This window comes from Balaenoptera borealis, assembly GCF_965194805.1.
Source record: "Balaenoptera borealis genome assembly, chromosome: 8".
Taxonomy (NCBI): Eukaryota; Metazoa; Chordata; class Mammalia; order Artiodactyla; family Balaenopteridae; genus Balaenoptera; species Balaenoptera borealis.
Window position 1 is genome coordinate 15,073,101 of NC_138865.1, and position 27,955 is coordinate 15,101,055.

At 48.6% G+C, this 27,955-nt stretch overlaps 1 protein-coding gene across 1 annotated transcript in view; it reads left to right on the forward strand.

Annotated features, from left to right (window-relative positions):
* The window catches only part of LOXL2 (lysyl oxidase like 2), a 104,663-nt gene that overhangs the window by 31,469 nt on the left and 45,239 nt on the right, over window positions 1-27,955 (forward strand). The window contains exons 3-4 of the mRNA XM_082401959.1: window positions 5,800-5,975; window positions 20,568-20,779. Of these exons, the coding sequence (XP_082258085.1) occupies window positions 5,800-5,975; window positions 20,568-20,779 (388 nt within the window). The remainder of the gene's footprint in view (window positions 1-5,799; window positions 5,976-20,567; window positions 20,780-27,955) is intronic.

Sequence of the window (27,955 nt, forward strand, 5' to 3'; positions counted from 1 at the left end):
GGGGTGCTATCCCATGATGTTCAGAATTAAGGTCTGCACTGGAATCTAGGACTCTGTAACTTTTGGAAGCCTCCCAAGTGGTTGTACATGTAGCCAGGTTTGGGAGTCACTGAAATAGATCATTCTTATGGTCCCTTCCAACCCTTGCTTTTGGTTATTCTAGAAATTATAGGAGAAGGAAATAGCATCTCATACATGTCTCACCTCTGTGTAATTGAATACGTCTTTTTGGAATAACAGGATCAAGACACGGCAATTAAAGTAAAATGTTCTCTGAAGCTGGCTCTGAGTTCCTTACTATGACATGAGTAAAAGCAGCACAGATGAGTTAGCATACGCTGTTTTAAAACCCATTTGCTGTCTTTGTTACAAAAACTCTGGACACTTCTCCATCCTTTCACATCTTCCTTTATTCTGCTAGCTGAGTGTTCTGGGGGTAACATCAGATTTATGTTTTCTATTCCAGGCTCTCTAAGCCTAATTATTTTATAACAAGTTTTTCCCAATGACTTTGGGGTTTTTCTAGTGACATCTTTATTTTCTTTCCACCCAAACTTAAAATTTACCTGTCATCAGGTAAGATGGATATGGTTTTTCCCCATCGCAGGTTCACCTGCTCAGGAGCAGGCATGGGGGGGCTGGAGAGGTGAGTTAGCCTGGCTCAAACTTTGCCATCCAAGGATGATGAAGGGAGAAAAGTTCACAGGAGTAGAGGGAATTTTCAAGGGAATGATTAAAATCGCCGTCCATGAAGTCCACACTGGGTAAGTAGGAAGGTACTCCATGGAGCCGTTGAAGGACTGGGGAAAGCTGCTAGGATCGATGGATTGTGGGTTGAGATTGCAGTACTAGAATGAATGTGCTAGAAAGATGGAGTTGTAGGTGCAGATGCACAGCAGAAGTGTTGAAATGGAGATTGGGGAGGGAGTGCAATTGTTTGTAATGTCAAGGTCTAAGCTATGACCATGGGATGCTAGCTGATGTAGGGTGGAGGAGAGTCATTGGAGGGAGGAGGTATAGTAACTTAGAGTATTGGAAGGGTCCCCTCTGGGGCTATTGAGACCATCGAGACTTAGGAGAGAATAAGTACCAAAGAGAGGAAGGGAGAAACTGATGCTAAAAATTTTAACTGTCATGTCTCTAGGACTTTAAGGATTATGCTGTCTATGTAAAGTGGTACTTGGTTTATCATGAGAGACCCTTTAAATGTAAAATGTATTTGAATCTCATCAGCATCAGTTTAGGATTCTTAACACTGGGTACAAGGGGGGCCCTCAGTAAATGTTAGTCAACTGATTCAGTTTGATTTGGAAGGCAGCTATGCTCACCACGATACCACCGACGCTGATTCAGTTTGACTTTGAAGAATATTAAAAACAGTTGGCATAGTGACCAGTGCCCTGGGGTGTGCTCCGATGGGGTTTAGTCAGCTCTGTGGCTGAACTGGAAACACTGGAGGTGAACCTGTGAGAGACCACCCGCCCAGGAGTGCCACCGTCATCAACTCCTCTGAAGTTCAGGCTGTAGTAATGAAGCTGGGGAGAACATCCATGGACCTTCTAGGTTTTCCAGCCTAGCCTTTCAATAGATCTTTTCTCCCAAAACATCTCTGAGCTCAGAGAAGTCATGGGCCCTTTTAGAAGATTCTAGAGGGGACAACTGCCCCATTTCTCACCTTCTGGATGGACTCACGGGCACCCGAACCTCAGATGGTTGCTCTCCTTTGCCTGTCCTCAGATCTGAGGTTAGATGTGATTCCCCCTCACCCCCTCGTTCTTCAGATCAGAGTGACAAAGCCAGCAGATGACCACAGTGGGGTCCTGAAGCTCCTAAGTTGAATGATTTCCATTGCCCCAACAGCCCTGGGGAATACTGGCATTCAAATAGAATTTTATTTATGATGTTTATCCTCCAAATGGCCTGTTAACTTGTTTGTACATCTCTTCTCCTTTCATCAGAGGAAGCATTTCTTGGACTAAATGAGTGGAAAGAGTAAAAATGAAGTTTTGCTTCGGATTGGCATATTGCATCCAAAGTTTGAGCCCCATCTGTGTCCCTAGTGCAACTTTCCTAGCAGCTCTGAAACGGCATGTACTGAACTGTGTCCAGAACCACCCTGCATTCCAACAGCAGAATAAAAGCTGGTTGCTTTGGAATCAGAACCGTCTAGTTGTTAGGCATTAAGCATACAGGAAAAAAAAATGTCACGAAATCGGGCCAAGTTAGTGTATCATGCCTGCATCTGGGGCTAAGTAGAAATTTACATTTCCACTATCTAAGAAAGTAACTGGTGGGAATGCCTAGAGGGTAGAATTATTGGGGGTGAATTGAAGCTTCTTAAGAAAGCACCTCTTTGGGATAATAGTTCCCATTAGCGTTCCAGGGTGCTAATTTCAAATCTTCCTTATCAGAAAGCAAAGCAGGCCCTGGGGCATCTGTTTTGCAGCTCTCCCTGCTGCTTTTAGCTGTGTGCTGTCCTGTTTGCCATCTCCTTAGCCAGGGTGGTTTCTCTCACTGCAGATGGAAATAGGGCTCTGTTTCTTTTCACCATCTCTGTCCATTCAACAGCTTTGCTACAGAATGTTCCAAAGAAGAGGCCCCGCTTCAAACATGGAGAGTCTTTTCCGTTGCTAGTACTTAGCAAGACAAACATTGGTTTGTTGTTGAAACAGCAATCGATTAGGGAGCATATGTTTCAGTGGAGCTTGATGGCTTGGAAACGAGGCCAAACTGAGAAACCAGTTGGAAAACCTCAGCCCAGATGTTTTCAATAAGCCCTTTGTTCCCCTCAGTGCGTCTGAGATGCTCTCCTTTGAGCCCTGAGCAGCCATCTGTTGCAGCAGACATGTCTCAGCGGGGCCTCGAAGTCAGGAGACTGGCCCCGGGTCCCCTCTGACCTTGAAGAACCTCAGATTCTCCTTGGTTTTTCTCATCTTTACAATGGGAGTGTTTTTATCTGCTTTTTCCTTGCATCATGGAAACGACAGAATTCATTGTTTTTCTGACTTACTGGAAGGAGGAAGGAGAAAGGGAAGGTGAGCACATACTAGGCACATATGTTATCTCATTGAATCTCCATGGCGACCTATTTGTTGGTATCATTATTTTCACTTGAGAATGGGCTTGGTGAAGTAGTTGACCCAGTCACGTGGTGCCCAAGCCTGAGGCAGACAGAATTTGAACCTAGGTTTTCTGACTCCATTATACTATAGAGCAGGGGTCCCCAGCCCCCAGGCCATGCACCGGTACTGGTCCGTGTCCTCTTCGGAACCGGGCCACACAGCAGGAGGTGAGCGGCAGGTGCGCGAGTGAAGCTTCATCCGCTGCTACGCGTGCTCCCCATCACTTGCATTACCGCCTGAACCATCCCCCCCCCCCCGGAAAAATTGTCTTCCACGAAACCAGTCCCTGTTGCCAAGAAGGTTGGGGACCGCAGTACTAGAGTCCTCCTGGAGTCCTGAGGAAAAGGAGAGCTTTGACTTTGTTTCCTTTCATTGTGTAGTAATACTAATAAAACTCACTACTTGAAAACCCTCTAGCACTTAACATTTAAAAAAATTTTTAATTGTGGTAAAATACACGTAACATAAAGTGTGCCATCTTAACCATTTTTCAGTGTAGAGTTCAGTAATGTTAAGTACATTCACACTGTTGGGCAACCCATCTCCAGAACACGTTTCCATCTTGCAGATCTAAAACTCTATACCCATTAAATAACCGCTCCCCAACCCCCCTCCCCCAGCCCCTGGTAAACATCATTCTACTCTCCGTCTCTATGATTTTGACTACTCTCAGTACTTTATATATGTGGATTCATACAGTATTTGCCTTTTCGGGACTATTTCACTTAGCATAGTGAACTCAAGTTTCATCCATGTTGTAGCATGTGTCAGAATGCCATTCCTATTTAAGGCTGAATAATATTCCAGTGTATGTATAGACCACAATTAGTCAATGGACACCTAGGTTGCTTCTACATTTTGGCTATTGTGAATGATGCTGTAATGCATATGGGTGTACTGATATCTCTTTGAGACCCTGCTTTCAATTCTTTTGGATATATACCCAGAAGTGGGAATTGCTGGGTCATATGGTAATTCTATTTTTAATTTTTTGAGGAACCACCCTACTGTGTTCTACAGGGGCTGCACCATTTTGATAGGGATAGAGTAAGATAATCCAATAGTTTAAAAATCCCACTAAGAGATCATGGACAGAGAGGGAACTTTGGGAGACCCCTGTAAGTTAATGATCACTCAAGAAAGCAGGCTTGCTTAGCAATAAAACCACGCAATAGAAGCACGAGACAGGCCTCAAGACAATAAAACAATGGTAGGAAAATGACACCTGTATCCTGCCATTGAGGTCAGTAAGTTAACGATTCCTAGGACATGTTCCTCTGCACACACTAAAAACAAAAATACAGGAGAAAGATGACATTCCAAAGTAGAAGACCCTCATTATACTGAAACCTGAGATGATTTACCTTATTTTAGCATAGATTGCCACCTTTTTTGCTAATTTCCATAGTGCCATGACAGTCCTGGTTGGGCCACAGAGGGACAAAAAACTCCCCCCAACCCCCCGATGGGGAGGAGGAGCTGATGATGGAAGCCTAATGTCTACTCGAGAATGAGGAAGAAGGTGGTCTTCTACCCCTCCCCACTTTTCCTTTGATTATAAAAATGTAGTTCACCCAGCTCTTGGGGCAGCGCTGCCTTGCCTACCTGCTTGTATGTCTCACAAGCGTCCTATATTATTAAATCCACCTCTTACCTATCACTTTGCCTCTTGCTGAATTCCTTCTGTGCCAAGACATAAAGAACCTGAGCTCCACCGAGCCCTGAGACGTGGTCTGTGGTTTCAGTGTTACATTCCTGCCAACAGTGCACAAGGGTTCCAATTTCTCCACATCCTTGCCAACACTTACTATTTTCTGTTGTTGTTTCTGTTTTGATAGTAGCCATCCTAATGGGTGTGAGATCGTGTCTCATTGTGGTTAACCCTCTAGCACTTTGCACTCAGAATTCCCCACTTACTGCAAATCAGGTAAATGCACAGGAGGTGAGCAGAGTCCCACAGCCTCCCAGGCAGACTGCCCAGCTAGAAACCAGCCCTGCCTTCACCTGATGTGAGGAGGAGGCTCTGTGGGTTAGCCTAGCTGGGCCATCTCTGAATCAGTGGATGGGAGACATCAGGAAGTGGAAGGAGCGCTGAAAGGACCAGGGTTCTGGGTTCAGGAAGGTGGCCTTGCACGATGAGTTGCCTTCTCTGAGCGTGTGCCATAGTCAACATAAGTAAAATCATCACCATCATCATCATCGTTACCATTTTTTGAGTAACTATGGACCAATGATAAATTAGGCACATGTCATGTATTATCTCTAATCTGCACACGCCCCTGTCATTCGAGTGTCATTATTATCCCCCATTTTACCCATGAGAAAAGGGAGCTTTGATCAGGGTCATACAGCTAAGTGGCTGAGCCAGAATTCGTATCAAACAGCTTAGTATCCAAAGTCCCTGTTCTTCCCATTATATCACGTGCCTTCCGGGCTTAAATCTGATTTCTGCTCTAATCATGTTCAATCTGCCACATCCCTAAATCACATCCCTCTGGCAAGGGAATCCAGATGGTCTAGAAATGTATGCAATATCTCAACACACTGACCAATTGATGACCACACACAGCTGCCAAAATTAGGGAAAAACTCTCTTTCTGTGTACGCCCTTGGTGCCCCCAAAGACTCAAACCTACTCTGACATGGAGCTTGGCTTCTCTCTTCTCTGCTTCCTTAGGGCCCATCTGGTTGGACAACGTCTACTGCACCGGCAATGAGGGGACCCTCGCAGCCTGCTCCTCCAATGGCTGGGGTGTCACTGACTGCAAGCACACAGAAGATGTGGGTGTGGTGTGCAGTGACAAAAGAATTCCTGGGTTCAAGTTTGATAATTCGCTGATCAACAACATAGAGGCAAGTCATGTGCTCTTTTTTTTTTTAATTGAAGTGTAGTTGATTTACAGTGTTGTATTAATTCCTGCTGTACAGCAAAGTGATTCAGTTATACATATATACATTCTTTTGTATATTCTTTTCCATATGGTTTATCACAGGATATTGAATATAGTTCCCTGTGCTATACAGTAGGACCTTGTTGCTTATCCATCCCATATGTAACAGTCTGCATCTGCTAATCCCAAACTCCCACTCCATCCCTGCCTCACCCTCCCTCTCCCTTGGCAACCACAAGTCTGTGAGTCTGTTTCTGTTTCGTAGGTAGGTTCATTTGTGTCATATTTTAGATTCCACATATAAGTGATATCATGTGGTACTTATCTTTCTCTTCTGACAAGTTCATGTGCTCTTGATGACTCCTTCATGTGAATGTTTTCCTTCTTCCATGTATCTCACTTCTCACCTATGATTCCGAGAAGTGTGTGTGATCACTTTTGTGGCAGGTGGGGGGACCTAAACCAATTTCATTTGGTGCCAGGGCAGTTGAGGAAGGATTTCTGGAGAAGAGGCTGCTATCAGTGGGGAAAGGGCATTCCAGACACAGAGAACGACTTGGACAAAGACACAAAGGCACGGAGGTGTGAACTGGGGATGAGCAGGTCGGTACCACTCAAGACTGTAAACTATGAATGTGGAAATAGTATGAAATGAAGCTAGAAAGGCCTGTGCTATGTACAGGAGCTTGCCCTTTGGACTAGGAAGGTGTATCAGCTAGCAGCGGCAGTGTAACAAATTATCCCACCCCCCTCATATTTTGCAACAAACATGGATTATCTTGAATAGCTTCTGAGGGTCAGGAATCCAGGAGTGGTCAGCCAGTTCACTCTGCTCAGAACATCTTATGAGGTTGCAGTCATGCTGTCAACTGGAGCTGGGGACTCCTCTCCCAAGTTGACTCCTGTGGTTGTCGACAGGTTTTTGCTTCCTTCTGGCTGTCAGCTGGAGGCCTCTGGTCCTCTCCACACAACCTCCCAATAGGCTGCTTGAGTGTCCTTAAGACATGGCAGTTGTCTTTCTCTAGAGTGAGTGACTCAAAAGAGAAAGAGAGAGGGAGCAAAACATGGAAGCTGCATCTTTCATAACCTCATCTTGGAAGTGATGGGCCATCATTTCTGCTGTATTCTATTGGTCACTCAGACAAACAGTATCCATTGTGGGAGGAGATTACCCAGAGGTGTGACTACAGAAGGTAGTGGTCATTTGGGTTCATCCTGGGGACTGGCTGCCATAGGACAGTTGTCCCAGATCTAGCTGGGGATCAGAATCACTTTTATTTTTTTTTAATTAATTAATTTATTATTTATTTATTTATTATTTATTTATTAATTTTTATTTATTTATTTATTCATTCATTTATGGCCGTGTTGGGTCTTCGTTGCTGTATGCGGGCTTTTCTCTAGTTGCAGTGAGTAGGGGCTACTCTTTGTTGCGGTGCGCAGACTTCTCATTGCAGTGGCTTCACTTGTTGCAGAGCACGGGCTCTAGGCGCGCAGGCTTCAGTACTTGTGGCTCGTGGGCTCTAGGGCGCAGGCTCAGTACTTGTGGCACACGGGCTTAGTTGCTCCGCAGCATGTGGGATCTTCCTGGACTAGGGAACAAACCTGTGTCCCCTGCATTTGCAGGCAGATTCTTAACCACTACGCCACCAGAGAAGTCTCCAGAATCACTTTTAAAATGCACTGGCACTTCGTCCCAGACCTCCTGAATGAGAGTCTCCCACTCTGGGACCAGGTTATTTTTTTTAAGCTCTCTCAGATGATTCTGATGTTGCCAGCCTGACCCAAGTCAGCATTTGGGAATGGCAAAAGGACTTGTGACCCTCGTACATTTATGGCTAAATTTCAGATTGATCTTTTCAACAAGTTCTCCAGCCAGAGAACAAAATGAACAAACATATAATGCACTCCTCTTGCGTGCAACATATGTGGGGCTTAGGACAGGGAGATGAGGCAACCAAGACTCCCTCCTCAAGGGGACTCCAAGCCCCAAGGGGATGTTGGATCTGCCATGAATCCAGGCCAAGGAGCCTTCACTGTTCTTTAGCCTCCAGCTGACCTCAGGACTAATGCTGAGGAGAGGTGACTCTTGAAATTGCCCTATTTGGGCTCCAGAGGAAGTTCTCCCCAGACTGTGGTCTTTACATTTTCCTCCCATGACTCACTCTGTCCCAGTCTTTCTCATATGCTCCAAGAGCACACTGAGTATGCTGGGAACTGATCCAAGCCTGCATGATAGTGTGGAAAAGGATTCCCAGCCTTCTCTCAGCTGGCAGCATGAGACCACCTCTAGTTGACACTCTTCAAATGCTGCTATTTTATTTGGGATAACTACAAGAGATGGTTACAGAGTTGATGTACTTTATTTAGTCTTCCAGTTCCTGATGACAACTTTGCTTTACCATGAAGCTTATAATTTGGAGGGTAGCCTTATCCAGTCCAGTTTCACACCTTCCATTGCCACTCTTTATAACCTCATATGAAATAATTAGCACCCACTCATAGGTATCTCATCTTTCCAATGTTGGAAGCTCCAAAGGGCAGGGCTTACATCTAATTCACCATCGTATCCAATAAAAATAATGCTGGGTATCTAATGGGAACAATATCTCCAATTCCCAAATTTTCTTCTTCCCAGATATCAAAACCAAAGATCATTCTCTACTTGGGTGAAGAACATCCTAGGATAGAATATCAAACTAAACAGTGATGAGAAATGCGTAGAAGCAAATCATTCCTTCATAGTATTGCCCTGCCTAATGAACATATGTGTGACATCTTTGAGGGTTTTTTTTGGCGGGGGGAGTCCACAGAAATTTTTTAGTAGTAATTGGATCTAACAGTATTATAATTCTACTGAACAAGTTAAATCAGGGATCTCTAAATTTTGGAATCCCAGTATTAATCAACTACAAATAAATATTAGCCCATATCTATCACCAATGACTGAGATGTTTCTCTCTAATGAATTGACCATTACATTTCCAAAGTTCTGAAACGGCCAACAGACCATAGAAAGACACTTCTTTAGGCTCCTGCTTGAAACCAACAGCTTCAGCAAACTGCTGGCCTTGATTCAGGGCCAAATGTGTGTCATTGTTAATGGGCTTTTGCTCATCCTACAACCTCAGGATAATCCACATGGATTGTCAAGCAAAGATCCAGGCTTCTGGGCATCAGAAAGTCACTGATAGCTTGAATCAAAGGAAGGTGGGCCAAAATGTTTGTGGGTTTTGGATTGGGAAAATGAAAAGGTTCATCTGTCACTAGAAAAAAAAAAAAAAGGTTCTGGCAAAGGACTCTGTGAAGGGCACTTCAACAGAGAAATGTTTATGGAATAGCTCTATGGGCCAGTTCTACTGCTTAGCATTTAAAGGGGAAATAAGATGGGTCATAGAGAAAGCAGAACCTTAATTGGGTGGAATAGGCAGAAAAATGACTGGAAAAAAATATGTTGGCGAGAACTTTCTTATTCTGGAAGGGCTGAGATTCTGTGATAGGAAAGCTTAGTATCTACCTTTATTCTAGACATTTGTTGGAGGCCTGCTGTACACACATCATGGTCTGGGACACCACTGGGGAAAGTAAACATGACCCTTGTCCTCTAACCCTTATAACCCAAGAAGACAAGATGCATGCCTCGGGGAAAGTTGGAAGATCATTCCAAGGCAAGGAGCCTAGGTCCTAAATGAGATTACAGTAGCCCAGAGAGGACTAGCTGAGGGGAGTCTGGTTTAAAGGGCTGGATAACTTCCGCAGCCTCTAAGCTTTGTATTTTCCTAGAAGGCCTCCCTCTTGCTGTCATACGAATCAGACTGGTTACCATGGACCAGACTAGAAGCTTTCCTGTCTAGCCAGGGATGCTGTGGAAATTTTTCAGTTGATGAGTAGTGCCCTGTAATCTCTGCCCTTTGGTATCTGCTAAAAGTAGGTCATCAACAGGCCTAGATCTCAGGGTGTCTGACGAGAACCTTGGAGAGTTGCCAGAAGATTCTTCCATCCAGGACTTTGTGGCTCAAGCGCATGCGTACGGGCAGGGTTGGCCCGATGCGTAGGGAGCCACCCAGACCACCTACCAGGAATATTTGTGGGATGTGAGAAGTTTCTCCGAAATACCTCGTGTAATAGCCGTGTCAGTAGCTTAAGTCATGGAATCACTCGTCTTGGCTAGAGAAATGTCCCCTGTTAGATGTGTGTGGACCACAGGAAGACATGTAGGTTTGGTGGACATGCAGCTAGGGGGGGAGTCGTGACTCACGATACCCAGAACTGCTGATTAATTCGCGTGAACACAGTGGATGGTCTCTACTGGCGTAGCCCAGGGCTCCGCTCTGCCTTTCCGCCATGTATCAGAAATTTGCGTGGAGATTAAAATGTATACTGATAATATTTATAGGAGACACAAAACTAGGAGAGATTGCTGGGATAAAACATCATGGAGTGAGATTCAGAAAAACCTCAGGAGGTTGAAATAATAGACCCAAACTGGTACATGTTAGGGATGAATATAAGGTCCTATATCAAGGTTCATGGCGGGGGCGGGGGGCGGGAGCGGGGAATAGCTAAAGAGTAAAAGCCAGGGAGAGTGACTGAAAGCACTGATTATATTTAAAAGATCCCTGAAGGGAACTGGTTGCCTAAAAGCTCAGTATAAGCCAAAGGTATGGTATGGCTGCTAGAAAAGTGAATGTAAACTGATACACAGGGGGAAGACTTATTTCCCTAAACTCCTTGCTTTTTGGACCAAGAACTAAGTGCAGTTCTGGGGTCATCTCTTAACTGTGTCTCCCAGAGGAGGGACAAGCTGAGTGGAGACAGGTCTGGAAGCCACATCATATGAAGAAATGAAGATACTGTGTCAAGAAAAGAGATATGGGGGTGGGGGGAGACATGTCCGTTCTCTTCAACTATTGAAGTGCTACCATGGAGAAGAGTGTGATTAATGCTAACTTCCAGAACTGAGATGGATGGGAAGGGATTGGGATGTAGATTTCAGCTCCGTGTGAAAACTCTTTAAGGCTGAGTGATGGGGCTACACATTTCAACACAGTCCGAAGACTCTATAACACAGGGGATGGGGCTTACCTGTTAGAGGTGAGCTCCTTGTCACTGGAGTAGCTCAAGCAGGAACTGGATGACCTCCTGCCAGGAATATCACAGCCAGATCCCAACATGGGAAGGACACAGGACGAGGTGATTACCAAGTTCTAAGATCCCTTGTTTCTCTGCATCTATGAAAACGCACCCAGCCCACACAGGGGGTGCACACTAGCTGACTATTGGCAGTGCCCACCATTGTGTGAATTGGGGTCATGCATCTTACACACACACACACACACACACACACACACACACACACACACACAGAAGGGATGCCAGCTAGTGTGTGTGCTCGGGATCTCTCTCTACCGCGTCTCTGGCCCGTCATGACTTTGGCCTTGAAAGAAGACACTTTTCACCCGCACTCTTCCACATCAAAGTGAAAATTCAAGCCCCACTCCTCTCAACTTCCCCCGGTTGGGGGCCCATAAATTCAAAAGCAGCCAAGAGTGAAGTGTCAGTTAATACCTTCTCTGTGTCTTGTGACCCCAGATATAAACAATTAGGCTAATGAAGGTCATGAAGAGACACCCCATCTCTTCTCACCCTTATTTTGAAAAGGTGAAGCCGGGTTCTATAATATCCACCCTCGTTGACGCCTGGAGACTGGGAACAGATCACAGACCATTATAGATGACCCTCACAGGCTTGTGCCTTCTCCGGAGCACACTGGAATTCCCCAAGCAGAGAGTGGAAGAAAACTGCATCCGTCTAGACCAAGTTCATCCCACTCTGGGATGCCAGAGGCATGAGTCACTAAACCCTGGGGCCTGAATGATGGAATTTCACTGGATGAGGTAACTGTGCTTCCGTGGACTCCTACATCTGCTTGGGGCATCCTCGGGGGCCCCTTGACACTTCATAAATTCCCTTCTAGAGGAGGGAAAAAGTGCCTCTTCTTCAGATGAATGACCCCACCAAAGAAGAGTTCACAGGTTTGGCCCCTGAGCTCCCCGTTGGCCAGAGCACAGAGGGAGTCCACTCTTTTCTTTAAGATGAGTGGGTTGAATTCAATCCCTTCCAGCTATGAAGTCTGTAATCCAGAGTGGCAGTGGTTTCTCCATCAGAATGGCACGGCACACACTCATTCTGTAAGGGGGAAAATCAGACGATTTCTGGAAAAGTGCTTTGCAGACTATAAAGTGTTACAAGAGATTCGCCTTACCGCTGATTCACCAACCTGGGTTCATTTCATCCAGAAAATTAACCGAGCAGGGTCTCCTTTCTCCCCTTTTCTGTGGTCTAAGTTTTAGACCCCAGAGTGGAAGGCGGGACCCCTGAGTTCTGGTCCCCTCGGAGCCTGAGACTTGCAGCTGTATGTCCAGAGGGACTGACCCTTCTTGGGTCTCTGGACACCTCACTGTAGAACAGCATTTTCCGCAGGAAAATGAGTCTTGGGCCAATTCTCAAAACCTTCTTCAAAAGAGGGAAACAGGAGCAAATAATAAAATGTAAAATATTGTTAGTTTCAAGTGAATAGATCTTTTTTAAACCTAGAAAACAGAGCTCCAACCAAACCTCCCAGGAGTTCAGAGGCTCTTAAATCAAGAGACTTTGTTTCCTGTCTGTGGCGGTGGACAAGTTGGAAAAAGCATTAGATAAGGAGAGATTACAAATCCAGATGCCCCTGTGAACAGCCCTCTCTGCACTGGCTCTTTTGCACATTGCTAAGTCATGTGCTCATAGAAAGGCTCGTGGCTGAGGCCGTGTACTGTCAGGTCAGGGAACATATGGGTCTTTTCCTTTCTTCACCTTCTCCCCCCACCTTCTACTCTACCCATTTTTTTAAAGGCTCTTTTGCAAAAGCAGTTAGGTTCCCAGACTTGATTGGAAATCCCCCGGCTGTGAGATTTAGGGGTGGCCTATCCCCCGAGGGGCCCCGGAGCCCCAATTTCTCCTTTGTGACAGCAGGCAGCCCAGGCAGTCTGGAGGGACCAGGAGAGGGAAGATGAGGGTGGAGCCAGGAGAAGGGTATTCACTTCCAACGGTGGGGAGAATCCGGTACCCCTCCCCTCTGCTCCCTCACCTCCTTCTGGAGGGGCGCTGAGACCTGAAAAAGCTCTTTCTTCTCCTCTTAACCACAGGGATGGAGGCTGCTGTGAATTTTTTAAATTCCAGAAGTCCAGGTTTTTATTAGCCACAGTTAGCTGCCAAATGCTTCAAGGTTTTCCCCTCAGCAGCAGCCTTATCGCCCCAGCATCTGGGGGGGCTCTTAGGGGTGGAGGCATGAAGCCTGAAAGGGAGTAATTAACTCTAGAAAGGTCCAAACACTTCCCGGCCAGGAGTTTCGACAACCACACCCCCCAAGAGGATGTTCAGTGTGTTACACTGGGTGGTTTAAAGAAAGGGGGCCTGTTTTCATCTCTGTGGAGTTCGGAAGGCGGTGGTCCCTCCAAGCTAAATATAGCCCTGCTTGCCCCGAAGGCCACAGGGTAGCTGGCCGGCTTCCCTCTGTGGCAGGAGGAGAGATGGTAGCAAGTGGGCAGTTTGTGTCGGACCCTTCAGCAAGGGAGTAAAGGGCCACAATGGGAGCCCACAGCATCTCAGTCCCCAGACTTGCCGAACTGTCAAGCTGGGCCATCGCATGTAGCTCTCCTGGGTTTTCTCTCCCAGCCTACAGAGAGCTTGGGCAAGAAGAGGTATTAGATCCTGTCCGGTGCTAACATTCCATGATTCTATTTATTGAGAGCCTCTATGTGGTCTGGGTTCACCAGCCACCAACCCTAAGGGGAACAAGAGAAGTAGTTCTAGGGTGACCTGTTTTCCCAACGAAAAATAGGTCACAGCATCTGAAAAGCAAAAGGGCATTTACGCAGCTAACAGAACAGAATATTTGAAATTGTGCACATCCTGGCAGATCTGGGAACCCTATCCCTGGCCGAGGTGCTGTACACACAACCCTCTGAAAATTATAAATATTATAATTGTTTGTGAGTTGGAAGAAATAAGTAATGTTATACTCACTCATTAGATGAAATCAACAAATAAGTAGCCTTATAATTTGTTATAGAAGAAATAAATAAATGGCAGTATGTACTCCAACGTTGAACAGTGTGGATTGGATAGTAAATTCTGTGGCAGTTTGGAAAGGGAGAGGTTCGTGGGGAGAGATCAGTGGGAAGGAGGCTCTATGGAGGAAGTAGGGGCTTGAGCTGGGCTGGAGAAAGCCTCTCTCTGCCCTGGTTGGGCAGATCTGTTCTGTAGGGTGGGGCTCCTGATGTGACTGGGGTGAAGGTGGTGGCAAAGGGCCCAGGTGGTTCATTCGAGTCACCTCAGCCATGCTGGAGGGGTCAGCGACAACGACTCCCCCCGGCCCCATCCCCATGAGGCTGTTGCTAAGGCAACTGGATGCTGTGTCTGTTCGTTCGTTCATCCACTACATTTTAATCGGGCACCAGACTCTATGCTGGGCACTGGGAATCAAGGGATCGATGAAATGAAAGGACAGTCTTGCCCTCCCGAAATTTGCTGTCCCGTAGTGGAGAAAGACGATTTCCCAAGTCATTACTTTGTCACCATGGTGATGGTTGCTGGGAGGAGAAGCATCAGGTCAGGTGCCCTACCTGGGAGCGTGGTGGACCGTTTGGCCAGGCCCACGGACTTGCCTGGTTTGTGGCCTCAGCACCCCTGCTGGGCCAGAGGGACTGGTTGCTGGGGCAGGTGTCCTGCCAGCTTCCTGCAGACCGCAGGTCTTGACTGTTCTCCAAAGAAGCAGCCTCTGTTACCCACCCCACTGCTTTCAGGTTGGAAAATGAAACACAGAGCGTTTGATTCTCCAGCAGCGTTGCAAAGCTCTTGGTTTATAGGAGGAGGGCCCAGACTGACTGCCGGCTTTTTCCTCTGGTGCCTCAGCATGACCTCAGTTCTCAAACCACTCCCACCCCGACCCCCTCCGCCCAGACTGGTCTCCATCACGTAGAGCTGAGCAACAGGGATCGCCGCACTGCCTTCCCACTTCCCTTTCGTCTGTGTAGCCCAGTAGGAATCACCGGCTAGAGAATATTCCCAGCAGTTTCTTAGGCTGTGAATTTCTGATTTGATCATCAAAAGGGGATAATTACAGTGTAGCCAGCTTCTTCCAGTACAACATGTCTTGTACTGTTTACAGATGATACCCACGTAGCTAAACCATCTAAATGTGTGCTGAGGGTCAGAACAGCTTTTAATTCAGTTTATTTATTAGCCTCAGATTTCAAGGGGAAAGGGGAGGGTGTTAAATAGCTCAGATGACAAGAGATCGCATGGATAAAGTGCAGACAATCTTGTCCATCGGTAAGTCACACAAGTAGTGCTTATGCTGTGAAAAAAAACAAGCCTCTCTGTTTATTTTGCATTAAACCAAGAATAAAGGGAGTCTTTATTACATTTTTGGCTGGAGAGCCCAACATTTCTAGTTAAGCTGAATTCCTGTAACTGGATTTTTTAAAATGATTATTAGTTTGTTCCAAGAATATGTGAGGACCCACGATGTCTCGTGTCTGGCACTCGTTGCCGTGGGGAATGCAAGAATGAATAAAGCACAGTTCTGTCCTTGAGAGACTCACAGTCCGATGAGGAGGCAAAATGAAAAGATAGATAGTACAAGATAGTCAGTATAAGCCAAGAATGAATTGAGGGACCCAGAAAGCAAATGCTAGAGGAATAAAGAAGTCGTATCTATGTGGATGAGATATCTGGGGGAGGGACGTCCTAGGACGTCATAGCCCTCAACAGGTATTTTTCAAACGATTGAATGAACAAGGTTGTTCCTGAAGGTCAGGAGAATTCTGACCGGTAGAGAGGAAGGAAAAAAGGATTGCAGGGAGCAGCTTGATGCTGGGGTTAAAAAAGTGATGTCAGCCTGGCATCTTGAGACTGGAAAAAGGGCAAGGAGGGGATGAGGTGGGTCCTATCAGGAAGGCTCTTGACTAGGAGCATAAGACCTGGGGGAGCCACGGGAAGGTTTTGAGCCAAACCCACGAAGGCACAGCGGTCAGTTGGATGGATATGCCAGCCATGTGTGAGATGGACTGGGTCAGCCATTCATCCGGACCGGGGAGAGATACAGGGTCCCGTGAAATGACAGAATTGTGATGCTGTTCTCTTACTTCCACTACATACCTGCCTGGACAATAGAAGTGGGAATGAGAAGGTGACTGAAGGGTAGGAAAAGCACTTCTGGGGCAGAATGGGCCATAAGAGTGAGGAAGAGAGAGGGAGCAGGAGGCATGCGAGGCTTGAGGGCTGCAAGCTGGAAGGGCGTCACCTTCCAACTTGCAAGAAGGAAAGACTGAGGGCATCCTGGGTGCGTTTGGTTTGAGGTGCTGAGGAAGGTGCCAAGATGGCACCTGGGAAAACGGATCTCTATCGGGAAGGCCAGTTTTTAAAAACAGCCAAATAAAGAAAGCTAAGGGCTTTGAGAGCAAGATGCAGGAACCTGTTAGCTGTAGAGGGAAGGAGCTTGCTAAGTGAGCAGCAATTGTGCAGTGCTAACCAGCCACGTGTCTAGTTGGGATGATGGCAGACTAGTATATCTCCATCACGGTGCCCCCACCCGACACCACTCCAAGGATGACTTCTCAGGTGGGAAGACCTGGGCTGATAAATTATGTAATTAATTATGTAACTAAATTACGACTTCTAGAGGGAAGGAAGGGGGATAGTTGGGCTAAGATCTGGCCCTTGCAAATGTGCCCTCCCCGGGGAGGCCATGAGCTTAGTGCCGACTTTCAGAGAAACTGTGAAGTGCACTCTCAGAGGCTTGCTTGCCTTGCCTCCCCCTGTATCTTTCCCTGATGCAATCTCCAACGAGACTTTCAAAACTGGTGATTTTTCCTCATTGGCGACAGCCCCAGGCTGTCACATTGTGGAATTTGCAGGTCATTCACAGATGCGGCAAATGTGAAATGCCATTCAAGCACAAGACTGGGAGACCAGCCCTGGTGCTTCTTCACTAGCCCTTCTTTCCACCAACCCACTAGTTACGGGAGGGCAGGGCATGGCCTCAAGGCACCTTTATTTTCCCCCTTGGAAGCCGGTGATAATCACTCCTGGGGGATATGATGAGTTTTGAGTAGGACAAGTCAAGAAGGTTCTGTGAATTCCTTGGAGGGAGGCAAGAGGACCAGCATTCAGACTTCCCTTTGAATTTTAAAAAGTGCCAGGTGCATCGCTGGCTTCTGGGCTATTGGGCTTAATGTAAAGCTCACAAGTGTAGAGAGACTTTTGTTAGAAAAGAAGAATGTGTATATGTTTTAGGGTTTCAAATCTTCACTTCTCTTTTGAAGTTGAACTTCTGGGGGAAAAAAAGTCCTAACCCTTGTGGTTGTGGAAGGGATCCCACAGCAGTGAGGTCAGGAGGGCCGTTCTGTGTGTACGTGTGTGTTTTCCTACACAGAGGTCTCTGAGCAGTCCCAGTGAGCTCCTGAGCCAGCAGCAAGCCCTGAATGCGTGCCAACGAGGGTTTCCCTGCCGCCCCCTGGCCTGAGTCCAGGGGCAGCTGGGAGGTGGCTCTCTCCCCTCACGTACACTCTGGCCTGACTCACGGCTCCTCCGGGCGGGTCGCAGGGTGGACTTCACATATGGACTTCGAATGGGCAGAGCCCGAAGGGACCCCCCCCAGAAGGCTGGGCCCCAGGCCCTGCCCCTTGTGGGGCAACTCAATACCGGGCAAGGGATGGGGCGAGGGTGGGAGGGTGTGGACCGTTCAGAGGCCCGGGGTTACGAGCCTGGGGCACAGGCTTGGAGTCAGAATTTGGTTTTCATCCTTGTTTATCTACTTATTGGCTGTGTGAGCTTGGAGAAGGTGCAAAACCTCACCAAGTTTTCTCGTTTTTCACCTGTAGCACGGGCACACCATTGGCCCTCTCACCGGTTGTCATGGGAATTGAGGAAGGGAGTGAAAGTAAAGTTCTGAGTGCAGAGCCTGACGTGTAATTGGCTCGTATTTGATAAATGAGAGCCCTCATAGTCGTTATGATTCAGAGCAGAGGGCCCCAGGATTGGGGTGTAAGGGGGAGGCTGGCAGGGCCCATGGAGGTGAGAGACCGTATTTTCTGGAATGAATGAATGAATGAGGTGGATCTGAGCCCAAGAGGATGGGAAGGAATTGGTTCTGTGGAGGGAGAAGAGGAGAAGGAATGACAGATGAGAAGCTTGACTGACTGCTCTCCCAGGGCTTTGGAGGAAAACTCTCTGCATCCTCCTCTGCCACATAGGTGCACAGACATACACTCCACACAGCGCACAGACACACAGGCCTGTCACTGGCACAGCATCCTGCACGCGGACACACACGAGCAGTGCACTCCCACAGGGACACGTAGACAGGCGCACAGACACGTGCAGAGACACACACACACAGACATACTCGTGACACTCAGACACACACGCTCGTACACACGCACGCACATGCAGTGAGTCAGTGGGAGAGCAAGGACAGGGACATCAGTTCTAGCGCTTTCTCTTCTTTGAGCCTCATTTCCCACATCCGAGAGCCCACCGGGCTTGCCCACCTGTCATACTTCTGCTGAGGGGATGCTGACCTGTATCAAGACAAGGGTCTGCTGAGCGTCCCCCGCCCCCAGGCCTTCCTCCCTCTGGGTTCACGCTCCATATCTCCCCTTAGTGAGGCTGCACTGATGCTCTACGGGGGCCGGGCGGGGGCGGGGAGAGAGGCCAGGGGTCGGGGGAAGTGGAGGAGGGCAGGGGCGGGTGGAGGATCTGTGAATTTAATAAAGTCAGCCTAGCCTGCTTGCCCCGTGAAGCCCGCAGGGCTGGTGCCACCGCGGTAACTTTCCTTCTGGGCGTCACGTGTTCCTTACATGCTGAAATTCCAGCCTGGCCTCCCGAGGTGGGAGGACAGAGGAGGGAGCTGGCCCATGGGCCAGTGTAGACCTCAGGCCCTTTCTTGCTCACCCCCATCCATGTGTCTTGATGGCACGGGTCCTGTGGCCTGAATGGGGGCTGTAAAGGATCCAGGATGCAGGCAGGCAAACATAATCCTGCCCCTGGCGGCCTTCCTTCCGCTCTGCATGGAAAGGAACCAGGGCCAAATGCCACCACTCCCGGCCCACATACTTTCTGCTGCCTCGCAGGACTGGGGAAGCAGGGCCTGGCTTTGCACCCTGAAGCCAGTGGCAAGGAGACCTAAATCCCTGGGCACCCAAATAATGGTCCTGTTCAAACTGGTGGTTCATTTGCATCCTGGCTGGACGGGGGTTTGGGCACTCGGGGCGCCGGGTTCCTCTCTGCCAGCACCCCTGCCCAGCCCCACCTGGCCTAGCTCAGAGAGCATCTCACACTGCACCTCGGACGCTCCCTGCCTCTACGTGGTCTTGGGGAGATCACTGGAGTCAACCAATTTTCTTATCTGGAAAATGGGGATGACAGTAGCTGTAATGACCTCATTCTATTGGGCCAGAAAGAAGAGGGGCTGGAAGTGAGAGATTCTGGAGATTCCATAGTGTTTGGGGGCAGATTGCATGAGCCTTGGAAAAACATAAGAGGTATCACTGGAAATCCCAGGTAGGCCCGTGTTCCTCCACCCACCCTGACTTCTCGGGGCCCCCTATCCAACCAAATCCCCGGGGCTCGGGTGTGGGCTTGGGGCAGGGACACTGCAGCTCAGTGTCAGGGGTTGGGGAGGGGAGCCCACCCTGGACCCGCAGCCTCCTCCATGTCCTCCCAGCAGGGTCCTGCCTTTTTTCTCACTGCCACAGAAACAGGGTGGGCAGAGGGCTGAGGAGGGGGCTTTCCAAGGGCCTCAAGACGTTCAGAATCTTCCCTTTCCTTTCCTTTGCACAGTGAATGACTGCGTGGTCCCTACCTCCCGGGCCCCAGGATGCTCCTCCCTGCTTGGCCGGCCTGGGTCTCTGCCCACCACTCCTCCCTCCCCTCCCCTCTTCTCTGCAAGCCCTCCCCTTCTCTCCTGGGATTTTCGCCCTAAAGGCTGCCAGCCTGGGGGCTGTGAGGTAGTGTGCAAGACGGCCCCACCAGCCTCAGGGTATCTGAGGCTTATCTGCCTGAAACTTCAGTTTTACTGAAACATTAGTGGGGAGACACACACACTCACTCCCACGCATGAACACATATGCTTTGGAGTACAATGCACGCATCCAAATTATTTTTACTATAGAGCATGAAATTCAAGGAACACGGTCTCTCTTCTGCTCTCATTTTGAGACCCCTGCAGGAGGGGGCTGCCGCCCTCTGCTGATTTTGATAAGACAGAGGAGGAGCGTTGGGGTCCTCCAAGTCTCTGATTGCCCAGGTCACACCTGCTCCCCCTCCTTCAGTCCCCTCGGCCAGACCATCTCCCACACACACGTGCTGTGTGCTCGCGGAGAGCACCCAGGGGCCCCCGGGGGCCCGAGGGGAGAGGCAGGGGTTCCAGCAGAGTGCCCAGTCTGCCGTCACCTCTCCACGGCCAGACCAGGAAAGTAACCCCTCTCCTTCCACGCCTCCTCCCTCCCAGAACATGCATATCCAGGTGGAGGACATCCGGATCCGAGCCATCCTCTCCGCCTACCGCAAGCGCACGCCGGTGACGGAGGGCTACGTGGAGGTGAAGGAGGGCAAGACATGGAAGCAGATCTGCGACAGGCACTGGACAGCCAAGAATTCCCGCGTGGTCTGCGGCATGTTTGGCTTCCCTGGGGAGAGGAGCTACAACGCCAAAGTGTACAAGTAAGGAGGCTGTGGGGAGTGCAGCTGGCTGGGCTCCGGCCCTGCCTTGCTGTAGAGTTAGCTCTGCAGTGGCCTGGGCCGCTGCTGTCTCCCCAGCAGGTGATTATTCTGAGAAATCTGGACCTTGCAGCAACTGTTAGGAAATTGAGAAACCGATCGCTTCGATTCGGTTATATCCATCCTGAGTAAATCTTGCAATGCTGTTAGGATTTCCAAAGTTAATATCTCCCAGGGGGAAAAGGAGTGGATCATAAGGAGACTCAGAGTAATTTGCCCAAGGGGGTGTCCAGTGAAGGATTTTCAGCTCAGGACAGGCTGGTGTATTGGCTGGTCGTGGGGTCTTCCTAGTTCCTCTAATAAGGATAATAATCGGCTTTACTGAGTGCTTACTACATGCCACGCAGCTCTGTTCTTAGTCTCTTAAGCTTCACAACACTAGGAAGCAGCGGTCTGTTTCAGAGTTAAGGGAATGAAGTCAGAGAGGGGTGATAAATCTCGGAAGTGGATGGGACTTCCCTGGCGGTCCAGTGGTTAAGACTCCCCGCTTCCACTGCAGGGGGCACGGATTCGATCCCTGGTCGGGGAACTAAGATCCCACATGCCGTGCGGCGTGGCCAAAAAAAAAAAAAAAAACCTAGGAAGTGGCAGATCCAGGATCCAAACCCAGGTCTCCAGCGACAGGGTCCACACTCCTTAAGAGTATGGACTCACTACCTCTTTCCTTTCAAGCCAAGGAGAGAGGTGGCTTCCAAGCCAGGAGACAGGGGTCCCAGCCCCAGCTCTTCTTCCAGATCCCTAGGGTCAGTGTAGGCTGCGTCCCTCCCTGGGCTCGTCCTGGCCGCCTCCGGTCAGAGCCCCCGGTCCACCAGGAGGGTGAGTGCTGGAGGCGAGCTGCCCGGCTGGGCGGGTGAGCATGGTGGTGATTCCCACCCCCAGCGGCCCTCAGACACGGCCCAGACCTTCCTGTTTGCACAGGGTGGGATGGGGGCATGCAGGGTGGTCCCCATCTTCTAAACAGTTTGGAGAAGTCCCTCCAGCTGGCCATCTCCTTCCCTGGAGACACCTTCTCAGCTTTTCCTTCCAACTGGAGCCAAGAAAAGCAAATCCCCTCCCCTGAGAGGCCTCCTACCTGCTGGACCCACCAGAGCGCCCAGCCTGTCGTAGGTCTGAGTCCAGTCCCGGGAGCCGGAAGGCTGCCATGAGCCCCGCCCGGAGCAGGATGGGGTGCCTGAGGCCAGGCAACACGTGGCTTGTTCAGAGGGCATTTGAAAGCCACCTCCTCAACTGCGGATGGACCGGAGTCCTCTTCTGGCTTTTGAGGAAGGATCTCAGATCTCAGATCTGTTTTGGCAGCTGGGCCGCACATGATCCTCTCACGAGCTGGGTTTGAAAACCCCCTCCCTGCTCCTCCTACTCTGTGTCTGTGGCTTTGCTTTTTCATATGCGGGCAGGAAAAAGGCTGCTAAGTCTGGGAGGCTTCCAAGGTGGTGGGAGGTGAGTAGTAGTCTCAGCCCAGATGGGAGATGATTAGCAGACACTGGAAACCTGCTCCTGGTCCAGCCCTCTCGCTGGAGATGGTATAGAGGGGCGGGGCTGGGGGATGGGAGGGCGGCTAGGCTAAAACCTTCTCCGTCCCAGCTTGTATCTGACGTGGTATGTTAGTCCCTGGGACGCAGCTGACATTTGGGCCCCAAAAGAGAAAAGCGTGTTGGGGAGAGTTTCCGTGCTTCGGTGGTGCTGTTAGGGGTTGAGATGGTAGCTGGTGGAAGGAAGCTGTTAGCGAAAAACGGGGCGTCCCAGGGCATGTGGGGTCCTCAGAGGTCACCCGGCCCAAGCCCTCGGGCTGCACAGGAGGAGACCCAGGCCTGAAGGGCGGTGGAGTCGGGGGTCACAAAGCCACTCCTGCCAGAGATGCAGGACAGCCCAGGGGAGCTCTCCACACTGCTGCCTCCACCCTCAGACCTGCTCCTGCTTTGCTCCACCCTAGAGGCGGGGCCTGGCCACGCTGCACAGGCCGCCACCACCGGCGGGCTGGTAAGTCTGAGAGCTGGGGCAGCACTGGCCTGGACACAGGGCTATCTGTGAGCCCTGCTCAGAGACTGAGGACAACAGAGGCCTGGGAGCCAGAGTAAGGGCCACACCCTGCACGGTCCCTGCATCTGGGCCTTCTGGTAGCATCTTTCCCCACCTCCCTTTCACCTTTCCTGCAGCAGCCTGTCTGTCACTGCTGTTGCTGACCACACCCCCAAGGCAGGTGAAGGTGGCCCTTCACCCCAGGAAGGAAATTGTTCTCAAAGTAATTCTATCTGGGGTGGGGTTAGTAATCTCCAGGCATCCACCAGGCCCCTAAGGGACTTTGCAGCCTTGGAAATTCACCTGGGCAGCATCTATGGCCTCTCCACCCTGCCTTCCTCTGCTAACCTGCAGGTCTGGTGGCCTTAGAATTATCCCCAAGGCCGGGACTGCAGCTCTTCATCAGAACCTCTGCTGGCCATCCAGCCTCGACACCCCTGGCCAAGTCAGAAGAGTCTGGCGGGGTTGCCTGCAGGTCCCCCGGAGGCCTCTGCCCTCACAGGCTCTCCCCAGAGGGAAGTCAGGGGCTCCCACCAAGGGCTGCTTTGCCGTGGGCTGACTTCTATGCTGGACTGGGAAGCCGTGCATATACCTCAAAATTGATAAAGCTGAAGCTTCAGGGCCCCATCCCTGGGGCCAGGAACATTTTGTAGTCATTTTCTCTTTCTTAAAGCAGGATCGCAATATTGTTATTGATTTATTGATACAAGCTTACTGAGCAGAGATTCTGCATCTAATGTTGCATCCTGCGAGTTAGGAAGAGCTCTAAGGCTTTGGTGAGTTGGCTGAAGCAGGGACCAAAAGGAGGCCCTCCACAGCAAATTCTAGAAATGCCGGATCCACTTTGGTTTCATGTAGAGAAAGGGGTTCAGAGGCTTGGGGAGACTGGAATGTTGGAGTGGATTTGACATCTAAAAGACCTACTCTCCAACCTGGGAGGGTCCAGAAGACAGACTTCTCACCATGACTGTGAGGAATGTTTGTGAGGGGAGCCCTGGCGTTCTTAAGAGCTCCCTGATTGCTCTTCTCTGTCAGCCAGACCTCTGGGTGGGAGCTACAGTCACCACAGGTTGGGAAACCTAAATGCAATGGGGGTAATTGGATCGGGGGTGGCAGGGGCCAAGGGACAGCATTCAACGCCAAAAGCAAGGTGGGCGTGGCTACTGAATGGCCAGCAGATCAGAATACTCTGACTCCTGCAGACCTGTGGTATTGACCAGTTGATCTAGTTGGCTGGATCGTGGTGTTCCTAGAAGTGAAATAGGAAGCCTCCTCAATTCCGTTCTTTGGGCGGGGGGCACACTGTGAGTCTTGTGGAATTTTATTTCCCTGGCCAGGGATTGAACCCTGGCCCTCGGCAGTGAGAGCACAGAGTCCTAACCACTGGACCGCCAGGGAATTCCCTACTCAATTCTTAATCTGTAAAAGCAGAAAAGTTCTAGGTCAAGAGAACAAAAATCTAACCTGAATCATAGAAACAGTCCCAGCCTCTCAATCAATATCCAGACTTGAGCCAGTTTACAGGCCCAGAAGCCCTTGAATGAAGAGGAGGCCAGGTCCCCTTGAAGAAGGACTGTGGCATACTGACAAAAATGTGTACTGTTAATCATTGGCCCAGCCTTCTCAGAAGGAGAAGATCACTGTATGTTGGGCACAAGGAAATAATCAGAACTTTCAGGAACCACTGGACACGGACTCTGAACTGACACTGATTCCAGGGGCCCAAACATCCCTGTGGCCCACAGTCAGAGTAAGGATGTCGGGTGATCAATGGAGTTTAGGCTCAGGTCCACTCATAGTGAGCCCAGTGGGCCCCTGAACCCATCCGGTGGTTATTTCCCTAGGTCCAGAATGCACAGTTGGAATAGACATAACCACATAGCAGGCAGAATCTCTACGAAGTCTGGCTTTCTCCTTGGCTGGGGGAGAGCGAGGAGGACTTCTCATTTTTTAGTTGAATCAGTTCAGCTCAGTGTTTTTCTAGCCACCCAGCCATCGGGCTAGATACCTCTTTCTTAAGTAGGCTTCCCGCTTGGCCAACGGCTCTGTCCTGTAACTCCAGTCGCCCACCAATCAGCAGGCCTGGAGTGAGCTGTCCACGCATCCTCCCCAGCGCCTCATATCTGCATCCCCCTATCTGCGTCCCGGGGGGCCTGTGGGAGTGAATCATGGGGGCGGGGTGGGCTCTGGTGGTGGAAGCCTGTGGAGGATCACGGGCAAGTTCCTGTGAGCTGATGTAAGAGGGCAGTGGGGCTGTCTGGGGACAGAGGAGCAGCTCTGTGTCTGCCGAGGGTGCTTCGCTCTATATTAAGAGCTCAGTACATCTGTTCCTGGGAGAAGCTGGTGGTCTTGGAAAGCTGGGAGCTAGAAGATGTTCCAGTCCAGTGGGATCTGCCCACTCCTTGTGCAGCTGATATCCCCTGGGTGTATTTGCTCACCCGATGGTAGGGGTGTCATAGCAAGCTGTAACCTCCCCCCACCGAGCACGTTCTCCAGTCTGATGTGGGAGTGTCATGGGAAAGAAGCTGGAGGCTGTGTTTCCAAGTGCAGGGGCCTTCCAGGGAGTGGGGAGGGGCAGTGGCTCTTGGAATTATTAACAGTCCTCCTGCGTAGTCCTGTGCTCTGTCTGTAGCTATGTTGAGCACACATCCTGAATTTTCCAAGACAGTCCTTTTTTGAAAAAGAAAAATTGGGGGGGGGACCTCTCCGTGTGGCTTGTGGGATCTTAGTTCCCTAACCAGGGATTGAACCTGGGCCACGGCAGTGAAAGCACCGAGTCCTAACCACTGGACCACCAGGGAACTCCCAAGATAGTCCTTTTTTTTTTTTTTCCCAAAGATTCTGTGTCATTGCCCCCACAGGTACAGTAGAATTACTACCAGTAGCAATTTTTGATTAAGGAAAGATATCAGCAGCATCTGTAGGGTTTTTCCTTCCTCTCTGTTCATATCCCATTCACTCTGAGACAAAGCAGAAACTTCCAGGGCTGCTGGACCAGCAGGGACAGGACCCTGCTTCTGCCCATCTGGGGCCAACTTGCCCTGGGCGGCCCCTCCTCTGAGCAGTCCGGCAGTGATGCTGTCCGGCTCTCCCTGGCATCTCACTGGATTCCGCCAATCAGGGATGAGCACATAGACCCCAAAGACCTGGGACAGCATGAGAGGACAGGGTGTCCTCCCCGCCCTCCTCCTTTTCAAATCCCGCCATCATTCAAGACCCAGTTCAAACCTACTCTTCCTTGAAGTCATCCACCATCTCTCTCCTCTCATCTTTCTTTTTTTCCTTTAACCAGTACAGTTTTTATTTATTTATTTTACAGACACTTAGGTAGCCCTTCCAAGTGCTGGGCACTGTGGTTAAGCGCTTTATAAGAATAAACTCATTTAACTATTCTAACAATCTGATGAGGTAGATCCCATTGCTACATCTGATCTGGAGATGGGGAAACTGAGGCACAGTGACCTTTCTGTTAAACAATTCATTACTTACTGGTTGGTTATCATTTTAGAAAAAACTTTGACTCACCTTGATCCATATTCTGCCTTCCAAAAAAAAAAAACATAAAAACACACAAGACAGGCTAAGAGCTTACCTAGGATATGGTATGGAGACAACCTCAGCCTCACGGACTCCTGGGTGAAGAATTTTTTTTTAAAGGATAAAGGATAAAGGTAATTTAATAATGATAAAGGGGTTAACTCATCAAGAGGACATAACAATCTGAAATGTTTATGCACCAAATAACAGATCTTCAAAATACATGAAGTAAAAACTGACAGAACTGCAAGGAGAAATAGACAAATCCACAATTATAGCTGGTGATTTCAGTTCTACTCTCTCAATAATTTATAGAACAAGTAAGGATATAGAAGACTTGAACGACGCTATCACCCAATTTGACCTATTTGGCTTTTAGAGAACACCCCACTCAACAACAGCACTATGCAAAATTTTTTCCAGTACACATTAAAACAAAACATAACCTAGCTAGAACATAAAATATGCCTGGACCATAAATTATGTCTCAATAAATTTAAAATAATTAAAGTCATACAAAGCATATTCTGTGAACATGATGGAATTATGTTAGAAATCAATAACAGAAAGATATCTAGAAAATTCCCAAGTACTGGAAACTGTATACCCAGTTCTAAATAACCCTTCTGTCATAAAAGTAATCAAAAGGTAAATTAAAAAGTATTTTGGCCTGAATTAAAATGAAAACACAGTATCTCAAAATATGTGGAATATAGCTGAAGTAGTACTTAGAGGGAAATTTATACTCCTATATCGGAAAAGAAGAAAGGTATCAAATCAATGACATCAGCTTTCACTCTAAGAAACTAGAAAAAGAAGAGCAGATCAAACTGGGTGAAGATTTGATGTGGTCTGTAGCTGAGTTTCATCACCATTATAATTTCCATGACGAAACCAAGTCTACTTTGATTCAGCAGAGGGGGGTAATTTAAGTCTGTTCTCATTGCTTCTCATTGGATTCACATCTTTAATTTTGTCTATCAATGGGAGAGAGTTTTACACTCAACTTGTCCTGCTCATTGACAAAGGGAAATAAAGGCAGGGAAACAAAGGGAAACAAGACAGCATGTTGAAGATATCTGAAGAGTTTGGGTGACCAACCATGCTGATTGCCCAGGACTGAGGGGTTTCCTGGGACCAGGGGTCCCATCTCTTTTATTTATTTATTTATTTATTTATTTATTTATCTACTGAAGTATAGTTGATTTACAAAATTGTGTTAGTTTCAGGTATACAACAAAGTGGTTCAGTTATATATACTTTTATATATATTTATATATAACTTTTCTTTTCTTCATATATACATATAAAACTGAAGATTATTTTCCATTATAGGTTATTACAGCATATTGAATATAGTTCCCTGTGCTATACAGTAGGTCCTTGTTCTTTATCTACTTTATATATAGTCGTGTGTATCTGTTAATCCCAAATCGTAATTTATCCCTCCCCCCCTTTCCCCTTCGGTAACCATAAGTTTGTTTTCTATGTCTGTTGAGTCTGTTTCTGTCTTGTATATGAGTTCATTTGTATTATTTTTTTAGATTCCACATATAAGTGATACCA